This window comes from Gossypium raimondii, chromosome 8 (genome assembly GCF_025698545.1).
Source record: "Gossypium raimondii isolate GPD5lz chromosome 8, ASM2569854v1, whole genome shotgun sequence".
NCBI classification, from domain to species: Eukaryota; Viridiplantae; Streptophyta; class Magnoliopsida; order Malvales; family Malvaceae; genus Gossypium; species Gossypium raimondii.
Window position 1 is genome coordinate 28111868 of NC_068572.1, and position 13437 is coordinate 28125304.

At 32.8% G+C, this 13437-nt stretch overlaps 1 protein-coding gene across 1 annotated transcript; it reads right to left on the reverse strand.

Annotated features, from left to right (window-relative positions):
• Positions 1 to 8223: 8223 nt before the first annotated feature.
• On the reverse strand, positions 8224 to 10309 carry LOC105791142 (uncharacterized). Its single transcript, XM_012619068.2, has 2 exons — positions 9734 to 10309; positions 8224 to 8632 (listed from the first exon to the last, which is right to left on the reverse strand). Exons 1-2 carry the CDS (start codon positions 10105 to 10107, stop codon positions 8527 to 8529), a joined length of 480 nt encoding a protein of 159 aa, XP_012474522.1. The 5' UTR covers positions 10108 to 10309; the 3' UTR covers positions 8224 to 8526.
• Between the last annotated feature and the right edge of the window lie 3128 nt (positions 10310 to 13437).

Sequence of the window (13437 nt, forward strand, 5' to 3'; positions counted from 1 at the left end):
GCGTTTGTGGGAAAAGTGCCACTAAAGGTCATGGTCTATAGTGGCGTTTATTTCTAAAAACGCCGCAAACGTTTGCGGCGTTGACAACAGCGGCATTTTTTGCGGCGCTTTCAAAAACGCCGCAAATACTTTTAGCGGCGCTTAAAGGCATAAAAAAATGCCGCTAAAAACCTGTTTCGGTGTAGTGAGAGAAAACCTAATATAAAAATATGAAAAGTAAAATAAAAATATGCTTTGCCCTCATCTCTACTCTAATCTCTATTTAGCTTAGCCACCTCTAAATAGTTGATATAAGGTGGAATCTATAGGCAAAACATTTTTAATACATCAATTACAAAAATATCCTTGTTAATAAACTTAATTAAGGCAACTTTGACCCATGATTCCTTCATGTTGCCCTTTTGAATTTGGTTGTGTCAACTTCAATGTTGCGACCTCTATGCCCTATGTCATGACAGTCTCATCAGAAAAGGCTTTTGGTCTCGACATTGATAGGTGGTGGTTACGACCTTGCTTGACTTGGCTCGATTCTTAAACTCCAAGTCAGGGGCTAATGTTACGACATTCATAGAGCAATGTCGCAACTCAATGTTGCAACATTAAAGGTTGAACATTGCTACGTTGATGATAGGCTCCTTGGCTGATGGAAAGCAAGCAATGTCACAACATTCATAGGTGATATCGTGACCTTGGGGTCAAAGTACTCCAGGTTTCAACATCATTCACCTAAGGTTGCAACATTATTGCTTTTTACTCACTCGCTTCTTCATTTTCCTCCACTAAGTCCTTGAAAATGTCTTAACCATAATTAATTTCTTCGAGACATGTAATTGACATTTTTATTCAAAGAAACATAAAATACGCTAAAAATTGCAATTGAAAATGAAATCTAACCTACAAAAAAAATAAAAGACAACCAATTTACTTGAAAACAAGCTCTTTAATTGCTTAAAAGGCTTAATTTGACATATTAAAATATGACACATCAATATTTCAAGTTGATTCTCATCCAAACTAAGCTGAAAAATAGATTGGGGAGGAAGAGTTCTACAATCTAGTGGTCTTAGTTTGCCCGAGGGACATTGGCAATGACTGATCGTATGGTGGAGTGAAGGCAATGACTAGGGCAAATAGAGAAGAAGAATAAGAGAAAATAGTGAAACAAAAAAAATGTGAGAAGGGTAAGAAGAAATAAAAAAAAAAAGTAAAGAGGGGAAAGTGGTTAGACCCACATGAAGCATTGAAGAAAGGAAGAACCAAAAGCCATCTATGACCTTCACGTGAAGAAAAGCAAAAGGAAAAAGGGGAAATTTGATCTTCAATCCCTGTAGCTTTTTTAGGTAAAATATTTTCTATCTTTTCTTTTTACATATTTGGATTTTAGTCTTTCTAACTTTTAGATTTCAAAATTTAAGTCAAATTGTTAACACTATTAATTTTTTTGTTAAATTTGTTGGTGTAACATTTTGAAAAGAAAATACTTACTTAGTAGCCATGTAACTAAAGAAAAGACTTTGTAATTAACCTATACTTAACAAAATAAGTTTAATAGTGTTAATAGTTGAACATGAATTTTTTGAAAAGTAGAGGCACCAAATGCCTAGAAATAAAAATACATGGACTAAAATTTTGTTTTATTAAAGGTATAGTGACTTAAGACATGTTTTAACCTTTTAGAATACATCCTATAATGGGTACTAGTAAAATCGTCAAGATATTTAAGACACATCTTGATAAATAAATATGATCATCAATATAGATACTCATATACCTACAATAATTGGATGTGTTGGTATAGGTTCATCATTTACCAACAGATAAGTAATATGTTGGTATAGACCAACTTATACTTATGGATTGGATTGTCGAGAAAAGTAAGTGTTGGTATATAGCAAATTATTTGTAGTGATAAAAGTTTCTAAAGAATTAAATATAATATTGCTTTTTTACGTAGAATACTATTTTTTGTTATTTTATTTTTTAGCTTGAAAATGAGACCAACACCTTTAATCAATATTCTTAGCAAAAACAAATTTACTAGCAACAACTTTAAAGGCTAGAAACAAAACTTGCACATTGTGTTACGCTACAATAAACATAACTTTGAGCTTTTTGAACCATGCTCACTGAAATCACAATGTGAGGCCTAACTTGATGGAAAAAGGCTACAGCTTGTTGCTAAATACTTGCAAGTATAAGTAGTACTTTTTAAAAGTAATATGAGAGTTATAGAACTACTAAAGAGACGATGGACAACTTGGAGGACATGTTTAGAGGCCAAACTATTTTGACTTGATAGTCCACAAAAACCAACTTGAACTCTAAAAACAATTTGGAACTCCAGTGAAATGTCATATGCTTATTATATTTTTGTAGAAACAAAAGACACTAGGGTTGAGGTTGACAATAATACCCGAATCCAAATGGTATTCAAAACCCAATGTAAGGACTTTGTAGGCATTAGGTGCACTTATAAATTAGGAAACAAGCAATTGAATTTGACATACCTCATGAAAGAACTTCATTTTATGAGTTGATGTTGAATGATGAACACCCTATACAAGTAAAGGGAGAATCCAACCTAGAAATGACAACATTTTAACTAAAGGGTAAGAAGAAGTGAGCTAAGGGGGAAAAGGTGGCTAAATCTTCGATTTCACCCAAAGTGGATAGAAAGAAGGTTAAAAAGCCCATGGATGTATTTAAGTCTAGATCCTTCTTTGGTAGAAAGAAAAGGGGATTTCAAGGCAAATTACAAATAGTATGAGGACTACCTAGCATCCAATGCAAAGAAAAGTAATGAACTCTTTATTGTTGAAACTTATGTAGTAAAGGATTCAAAAGATATTTTAGTCATTGATTCTAGAGCCACTAATAATATTTGTGTTTCTTTGCAAGGGTTTAAGAAAACAAAAAGTCTGCATGATAGAAACCTCTTGTTGCAAACTAGAGATGAAAGCATTATGATGGTGGAAGTAGTCGAAAAAGTACATCTTTATTTTGATAATTTTTGATTTATTATGTTGAAAAATGTTACTTCAGTTCTTAATTTTAGGATGAATTTGATTTCTATAACATGTTTATTTAATAATAGTTATTTCGTAACATTTAATAAAGAAGTTCATAAAAATAAGTCTTTTATTTATAATGGATAGACCGATAATAATACCTAATTCATCAAATCAAAGATGTACTCACTTCTTGAAACTAAAATTATAAATAAGAAACTTTAAACTTCTCTTTCAAATCAGGCTTATCTTTGACATTTAAAGCTTGATCATATTAACTAAAAAAGAATTACTAGACATTTGAAAGATAGTCCTTTAACTTTGCTTAAAGAGATAAAGCTTTCACAATGAGAATATTTATTGGAAGGGAAAAATGATTAAGAGACATTTTGGTTCTAAAGGTACAAGGGCTAAATGAATAGTAGTCGCTAAAAAAGGTATGAATATTGTCACACCCCAAAATTGGGCATAGAAGTTTTGAAGGTAAATTAAGATTTTTGGCTCGGAGTAGGTTCGAAAAATTTTGAAGTGTGGTAACCTGAAATTATTTTTGACTATATATTTTTGAAAATCAAGTCAATTTTTGAAAATAAGGTTGAAAAGATCTTTAATTTTAAATAAGGACTATTTTGTAAAAGGGTTTGAATTAGGAGTACCATTAAGGTAAATATGCCAAAGTTTTAAAAATACCCTAATTCTCCCTTCATCTAAGTCAAGATACATCTTGTTTTATCTTTTTCTTGTTGACCCTATTCCTTCAGTTTTGATTCCCAAACTTCATTCCTTTGATTTCTTTCATCCTCACAATATCAAATCTCTTTAGAATTCCATAAAAACCATCAAAAACACCATAAATTTCTCTATTGCTTAACTTTTGGGTTTTTCAGATTTTCAATCAAACACTTGATTCTTCATCAACTAAGGTAATTTTTTTATTCCTATTGGTCTTTAATGATATCTAGCCTTTTAAATTGAGTTTTTGTTCATTGAGTCAAAAGATTTGAATAAAAGGAAAAAATTTGGTCGTTAATGGTGAAATTTAGGATTTTGAATAAAATTGATGTTTCAAAGTGTTTTTAAACTTTTTTTGACATGATCAGAAGGTTTCTAAACTTTCTGTAAAGTTTTGTTAAAAGATTTTAAGTTTTTATTGAGTTTTCATGAAAAATGCCTATTTTATGTTGAAATTTTGGAACCACGAATTTGGGTAATTTTGTGTAGTTTGAAGGTTGAGAATCAATCGTATATGAATAATTAGATGAATGAAATCAAATTTGGGGTGTGACAATATTCATACCTTTTTAAGCGACTAATATTCATTTAGCCCTTGACATTTAAAGCTTGATCATATTAACTAAAAAAGAAACACTAGACATTTGAAAGATAGTCCTTTAACTTTGCTTAAAGAGATAAAGCTTTCACAATGTGAATATTTATTGGAAGGGAAAAATGATTAAGAGATATTTTGGTTCTAAAGGTACAAGGGCTAAATGAATATTAGTCGCTAAAAAAGGTATGAATATTGTCACACCCCAAAATTGGGCATAGAAGTTTTGAGGGCAAATTAAGATTTTTGGCTCGGAGTAGGTTCGAAAAATTCTGAAGTGTGGTAACCTGAAATTATTTTTGACTATATCTTTTTGAAAATCAAGTCAATTTTGGAAAATAAGGTTGAAACGATCTTTAATTTTAAATAAGGACTATTTTGTAAAAATGTTTGAATTAAGAGTACCATTAAGGTAAATTTACCAACGTTTTAAAAATACCCTAATTCTCCCTCCATCTGAGTCACGATACATCTTCTCTATCTTTTTCTTGTTCACCCTATTCCTTCAGTTTTGATTCCCAAACTTCATTCCTTTGATTTCTTTCATCCTCATAATATCAAATCTCTTTAGAATTCCATAAAAACCATCAAAAACACCATAAATTTTTCTATTGCTTAACTTTTGGGTTTTTTAGATTTTCAATCAAACACTTGATTCTTCATCAACTAAGGTAATTTTTTGTATTCCTATTGGTCTTTAATGATATCTAGCCTTTTAAATTGAGTTTTTGTTCATTGAGTCAAAATATTTGAATAAAAGTAAAAAATTGGTCGTTAATGGTGAAATTTAGGATTTTGAATAAAATTGATGTTTCAAAGTGTTTTTAAACTTTTTTGACATGATCGAAGGTTTCTAAACTTTCTCTAAACTTTTATTTAAAAGATTTTAAGTTTTTATTGAGTTTTCATGAAAAATGCCTATTTTATGTTGAAATTTTGGAACCACGAATTTGGGTAATTTTGTGTAGTTTGAAGGTTGAGAATCAATCGTATATGAATAATTAGATGAATGAAATCAATTTTAGATAAAGGGAATAAGTAGAGATTGAGATAATTGAGTTTCAAGTTTACTATGTCGAAAGTTTTAGTTTTAAAAGAATCTAGCTTAGGCTTGTGTTTTTGGTTAATTGAGGTGAGTCTTTGGTTGAATGTTGATTGTGTTGATGTGTGATTTACTTGTTTGAAGCTTCAGATTCATTAGGGTCTTCTACAAGGAAGGCAAAAGGAAAGGAAAAGTTAGTTTGAGCTTTCGACGACTAAGCGAAAGCGTGATCGGTGAGTGTTTAGAATCGCTACTAGAAGACACAATTGATAGTGTTAATTGGGAGCTTAGGAATATCCTAAACCCCTATCCTAAGTTCCGAGTGCAAACTTTCTATTCCCCTTGATTTATTTTGACAAAATGTGTGATTATGTGAATAATTATGGATTGAGTATTATGATGCGATATTGTGACATGAGATGTATGTGATGGTTATTGTAAATTGTGTTGTATTGTGGGCATGATACATATGCCAAATGACAGTGATAAAGACATGCTAATAACTCAAATATGCAGTGGAAGTGAGTGGAATTTCGGTAAGTACATATGTGTTGAATTGTGGAATGTGATATTATTATGATGACAGGTAATATGTGAGAATACATGTATGTGATAAATGATGTATTGATTTTAATTCACACATATGTGGTCAGATATATGATGGCTCAATGAGCATTATTGTGGCACTTAAAGTGCAATTAAATGTGAATTCAATAAGCATGCATTGTGAACAAGTTTGTGATGTAAATTGATGAATGTGAACAGAGATGATGTATGTTAAATCAATAATTAAAATTGTGTAATTGTGGATATTTTGATCTTTTGATCTCTTGAACTGTTGGATATAATTGGCATGTCATAGGATTGTGAGTACTCACCCTTGTGTCTTGGGCATCAAGAATCGTTCTTGATTCATAATTCTTCTTTTTCTTGTCGAACAAAACCTAGTTCTACTTCAATTTGAGGTTTCGTGATCTGTTGAGTCTAATTTTTCTGTTTTGTGTTTACTTGTCAGATTCGGCTGATTGGTGACTTTTCTTGAAGTTCAATTTCATGTTCTTGGCTTCCAAGAATCCTTATTAATAAGTGTTTCAATTCTTGGTTGATTCTTTATTGTTTTGGGTGTTCCGTTTCAGATCTGTTGATTCTAAGTTTAATTTTCTGTTTCGTTTCAGATCCAAGCGTCTAGCGTTTTCATAGGAGTTTTCCGTGACTTGGCAACTCGATCTTGGTCCGCGCGCGATCCTCTATCACAACCATTCATTTGGAGGAAAGATCTAAGAAAAAGATGCCTTACCCTAGTCTTGATAAGAGTCACTCCATATCATGACCTACGATTGTTCATATTGAAGATGTAGATGTAGAGAGTTACACAATTCAAGAGCTTAAGATCACATTTTGATAAAGTGGCAAGATAAGATATGAGTCTATGTGACATATGTCAAGGTTATTTAAGAAATTGGCTGTAAGTAGGGCAATCCTAAGTATAAGGAAGGACGATGATACATACAAGTGAAGAAATCAAAATTAGCCTCGGAAGAAAACATTACCTCTAAGATTCATAGTGCAAAGCCATCAACTTTTCAATCTAGTTAACAACCTTCACCACCATTGGACTCTAGGCCTAAGCTAGAACAACCATTAGATAGGGTAATCAAATAGAGGCTATGGTGAGTTAGATAGAGGGCACTGAGAATCTAGAAAAAGGAACTTTAGGGAACTTTTTTCCAATAGGTGGAGAGTGAGCCTTAGTTGGCAACGAGTTCACTTTGTCAAGTCACTTTAGGAAATTTTATGGTTGAATAATATGATTTAATATTTTTAGTAAATATTATACATCAAAAAACATATTTTATATTTATATAAAAATTATTTATATATCATAATTATTTTTAAATATTATAATAAAATTTTGTATGGAAAATTCTTATTGAAAAAAATAATCTTAATAAACGTCAATAAAAATGATAATTTTATTTTATTTTCTTTCTACTTTCTACCCTACCAAGCGAGAGAAGGAAAATAAATATTTCATCCAGTTTTCTTCTATATTTCATAGCAAGCATAATTACGGCGAAAAAAAATATTTTCTATCCTCTTTACTTTCGACCTTTTAATTTTTTTTTTCACTTTGTCAAGCAAAACGTCATCACCCTGCATTGGTTTGCTTCCTACTAGACTTCTGGTTAGCGTAAGAAACTGTCACTCTTCAACTATCTCACACAAAAAGAAAATTCTTTTTAAGAGATAAAAGTCTTCGAACAATATTAAGCTACCGGATAATTCCATATGAATTTGTCCCTAGTATATCCAGTTCAAAACCAATGCACCATAGCAAATTACTAGAAAGGCTTAATCAATACATGTATATAACAAGCGCGACCCCTGAATTGATAGAGGAGAATCCTCCTCCATCAGATTGGCTTGCTGTGGATAAAGTGGATATCTGTGATTTGCTGGTATCATATTTCTTTGCTTATGTATTATAGAGTTAACTTCTATTATATAGGACCAGTCTGTATACTGAGAAAACTTACTCGGAACAGATCACATATCGGCCTGATGCACCATTAGTTCTTTGAGTCATTAGTTGCATATTTCAAGGAGGGCACAAGATTGGAATAATACTGAAGGATCCTACCCTTTTATGGTGACCAAGTGGTCGCGCAGTTGGGCAAGATGGATCAAATTGGAGCATGAGAAGTTGAATCTTGGTGCTTGATGAAGCAGCTGCATCCATTGATAATGCAACTGACTTGATTTTACAAAAGACTATTCGTGCACAGTTTGCAGATTGTACTGTTATCACAGTGGCACATATTCGGAAAATAGGAAAATAAGCATCATAATAACAACGGGCTATGTATCTTTCAATCTGAAATCCATGACAATTTACTCATAAAATGCCCATAACTTGCTTAGCTCAATCCAAGAAACTAGGACAAGATCACTATGGCATCACAGCAACACGGGTATGAAAAAAATGGGTGGAAAAATAACAACCAGAAAAGGATAAAACGCATAAGATTGGAAATTTGCAGTGCTCTGATATCCTCAAAGTTTAGCAAGTGGATAAAGTAATTGACATCTAAAACACTATGCAACTGCTGTAATGAAGTTATACATGACGAGGAACTAATTATAGGTCTTTATGGTCCCCCAAGTATTGCATTTTCAATATCCTCTCTACTCAGTGCATAACTAAATCTCCTTTCCACGTCTCTTTCGAGATTCCCAGGTCCACTCTTCAAGTACCTGCCGCACATGATACAATCTTCTCAGCCCAATCATAGATAAAATTTTGGATGAGGTTGGGAAGAATGATGTATAACACTTTTCACTTATTTTTATTCATTTCCTTCCAATCCCCGCTCCGCCCGACATATATATATAATGTTTGAGGGCATTTAATTAAATTACACCAGGATCATCAAGCGATCAAATGCAGCAAGATCAATTGTGTTTAAAGGTCTTAATGAATTTTGACTAAACAGAAATGATTGCTTTAGCAGTTCGTCTCAGAGGAAGATAAGGCTTGATTCAACCTAAGAACCAATGATATGTATATATCAGCCAAGGTCTAGAGGGACTTGAGCCCTCCTCTAAAAGAGGACCTATAGTAAACATCCAAAATCTTTTGCTCTTTCTCTCTAACCAAGAGCATCAATTTTCCACCATATCTTTTTTTCTCTTAGTTTATGGACTTCTATCCCACTCTCTTAATTTATGCAAAAACGAGATATTGTGCAAGAAAGAACTGTAAGAAGGGGATTAACATTCATGGTTTTTTGCTTCCTAAGTCTAATGCTAAGGTTGATACGCAAGCAGGAAGCATGACCAGCATCCTTGCACCAATGATTATGATATCCTGCTAACACTTGTAGAAAGTAGAAATGGCCAAACCTTCCAAACGTTATCCCTATCCTTAATCACTACTTTTTGAATGCCTGCTCTGTTTAACCAAATAGAACTTGGTCAAGTCAACTAAAATTTGTCATTATCAACCCCTATTGCTAGTATTTCACATTAATCACAACAATATTAAATGAAACCTTCTTATTCTATACATGGATGCAATACCTGCAATTTAGAAATTATATGTTAGCTTATGGTAGTCATTAGAAGTAACAGAATGTTTGCTCCAAAATAGAAACTAAACAACATCAACCTTTAGCAGGAAAAAAAAAAAAGAAGACACCAGATAACTTTACCCTTAACAGAAGAAATTCTTTAAACTCAATCAACGATCAACTAAATAAACATACCCATCTCAAATTAAAATGGAAAAAAAAACAAAAAAACAAACACTAGACAAAGAAAATCGCTTAAAAATCCTAAAATAGGCCATAAATTTACCTTATATAAAGATCAGTGACATCAAGAGATAGCTGGGCATGCCAATCAGGTTTTTCAATCAACCAAACAGCACGGTCCTCTCTGCTTTGATAAAACCCTAAGCTCCTAAGCCATGCTTCAATGCAAGGCAAGCTGTGAGAGTAAAGTGGCTTGTTCTTATCCGGGAGTCTGCTGAGCCACTCATCTTCAGCGGTCGGCAACTCCCCAGCTTCTGATGATTTTGAAGAAACAAAGGTTGCAATTTTCCTTTGGCACTGAGAAACAGAGTGAGGGAATGATAGAGATTTTCTGAAAACAGAAAAAGGGGGGAATTTTGGATAAGTTGCTGAGGCTTGCGAAGTAATGATTAACTTTGAGACATGAAAAGCAGACATTTTTTTTTATTTTTCTGGTTCTTCTACTATTAATTGCTATTACTTTTTGGTTGATAGATTGTTAAAAATTAAAATTTTCATGAGTTTTCAAGGAAAGACAATGGAGTGGTGGTTGAACTGGAAACTGGAGTATGGTTTACACTGTAAACTAAACCCCATTCCGTTATCTTCTTCATGTATGTATACGGTTGTATTGGGGATTAGGGAATTTTCCTATTATTTTTTGAAAAAATATAAAAAAAATTCTAAAATTTATGAAAGGATAAACTACACATTTAGTCATTTAGTCACTTAGGACTAGTTCAAATTACATTTTATCATTGAACTTTAAAAATTACAATGTGATCACTAATGTTATTGAAAATTACAATATGTTCACTAACGTTAATGATTTATTACATTTAGATTACTAAACTGTCATTAGCCATTAATGGTGTACTCCTATAATTTTTAAGCAATTTAATTCTTCTTATTTTTCTTTTGGTTTAAATACATGTTTGGTCCCTAATTTGGGTATATTCTCCCAAGTTGATACTTATTATTTAGATAATTCTAAAATATATTTAAAATTTTAAAAATTATTTAAAAAACACTAATTTGAGACTATTTTGATGCAAAAAAAAAAAAACAAAACAAAAGAGGCTAAAAAAGATGAAAATTGAACTCATCATTTAAAAGAAACTCATTATACTATTGCATTTCAAACCAACAAGGTTTAAATTACTATCGCACCAAATGTAATTCCTTTGGTCTTGATTTAACGGCTTGGAATTTTTCGATGACAAAAATTTCGTATAGTTTTGGAAATCGAGAATTCGATTTGTTTTAGGAAGTTAAATTAAGAGGTTTTTCGAAAACAAGTAGCATATTGTTTTTATAACTCGATATAATTAAATTTTCATTATTAAAATTGCATTAATTTAGTTAGAATTTAGAAGTTCGAAAATTGAGGTAAGGACTATTTTGTAAGAAAATCAAAATTAAGTGCCAAATTGTTAGATTGGGAATTAAAATTAGGAATTGGTGAGGGTCCTAAGAGGTTATTAGCCCAAAGGCATGTGAGCAAATAGCCCATTTGTTATTAAAATCTGGATAATGAGCCAAAGGGAGAGGAAGGTGGTATTGAGCAAACCATGCTGAACCTAGGCTCTACAGGAAGAGGAGAGGCAATAGGAGTTACGTCCGTAGGAGTGGCAGACTTTGATTGTGTCTTGGGTTGGGAAGGGATGGTTGGCTAAGTAACTTCCCTCTTTATATTAACTGGCTCATTGCCTTGCCTTCGGCAGATCAATCTTGTACCACTACTCTCTCTAGTGCTTTGCGAACTCCCTTCAGCCCTTAGCGTCTTACAACTACTACTACCAATCTATGCCCTTGCATCAGCCACTTCAACAACCTTTTGCACCCTCTCCATTAAGGCCTCCATGTCCATGTTCCTCGGCTGAAAGGACTGTGACGGGCTTAAGAGATGGAAAGAGTCTACAGTAGAAAGATTAGAGTAAGCCTTGTGGGGAATCAAATCTCTACCAGAAGACTCACCTCACCTATGACAACAGCTGGCGAGGAAGACCATCGTCCTACACACAGCTTGCAAGCAGTATAAAAGAGCTATGGGGGTTCATCTCTCCTTCCCACCAAAACGGCGACCAAATCATCAGTGGCATTATAGGGCACACCTTATCGGTGGATGGAACCTCTTGGAGATCTGCCCTAGATATTGGGAAATGTGTCCATATTGTAGTAAACATGTAATTATTTTCTATTTATTTGAACGATAAATAAATAAATAAGGTTAATTTCACATTTCACTATTATGTCTTTTGTATTTACATCTTTTATATTTTGCATGCATAGCAAAATTGTGACAAAACATATATTAGCTCATTGATTGTCTAAAGTTCTAATTGAAGATAAGTGACATTGTAAATAACGTTTACATTGCAAGAAATAGAACTTACTTCAGTAGATAACCTAAATGAGTCTGTAATCTCATAAAAGAATCAAAGTGAGCATTTGATTCAAATACTGAGAAGGATTATTATGTCATCTATAATTCCAATTGGGCAGATGACTAGTCTTGGTTATCGGAGAAATGTTCTAGTGAATTATGGCCAATACCAGGTATATAAGCAGTGATTTCAAACCCAGAGGTTAATTGTAATCTGGCAGCTTTATGTAAGACAGAGTTTGATTTTTTTAGGGGTGATAGTGGAAAAGTTGACAGATAAGTCACCCTTTTTGCCACTTTACAGAACCTTACATGAGATTTTCACTTTGTACGACTCCTCATTCAATTCTTTCGAAGTCATTGGGTCCTTTTTCTCGTTCAAGAATCTCCTCCCTTTGTCCACTCTATCTCTAAGAGTAACTAGGACAAATTTAGTCAAGTTTTCATGTTCCAATTGAACACTTTCCATTTTTGATTATTCTTAAAAGAGAATATTTTTTTTACCAAACATCTGCGGATCCATTCACACGATCTTATAAAAGGAACAAGAGATCTTTCTCGATCAATCCATTGCCCTTCATTCTTTGAGAATCAAAAAGATATTTTTCAAGTTTGAATTTCTTCATTTAGAATCTGGGTTCTTCTACTTCATTTTTATTTACCCTCATTCACTTGTGACGTTTATGGTGTGATTTACCTAAATCCTGAGTTAGTCACTGACTATGCGTATGTAACTCATGTGCTTTAATATAAGTGGAGGCTTATGCTCTAAAGACGATCAAGCCCATAGCTAGTATGTTGGGTACATGACTTGTGTATGTCATGACTTTACTAGCAACAGTGGAATTCATAGCTCAATTAAAGAGTTAATGATATCCTCTCATTGACATTGTGTGGATTGATAAATATAGAACGTGGTCATGGATTGCTTGTTCTCGAGTGAGCAATTTATCATAGTCATTTGTTGACAGTGATCATATTAATCATTAAGAAGACACAATGGTGACAATGAGATAAAATAGGATTGTATTGAGTGAACAGATTTAACTTAAAGGAATCAAGGATATCAGATGAGGGTAACACACACATGACGAGGTCATTAGACAAAGCAGTTGGATGAATTGCTTTCGTAAAGCGTATACAATAAGGAGTTTTCAATTATGGTACTTCTTGTAGATTGACTCCATGATTAAGTAATTTCGAATTAATAGGACTATGCTTCTGGACATAATTGCAATCACTAGAGCCTAATTGTATATGTCCGATTGGTCCCTCCGCTAACTCAACAAAGCTCGATTGGACTACATTTGAACCAGAAGAAAATTCTACGACTTTAGGAAAATTTAATTTAGTCGATTTATTTGATATGGAATTAAATTAGG

Coding starts and splice junctions, on each gene's coding strand:
- LOC105791142 (XM_012619068.2), bottom strand. CDS start 10,107: ATGTCTGCTTTTCATGTCTCAAAGTTAATCATTACTTCGCAAGCCTCA. Junction 8,633..9,733: donor GTCACTGATCTTTATATAAG/GTAAATTTATGG, acceptor CATGTGCGGCAG/GTACTTGAAGAGTGGACCTG.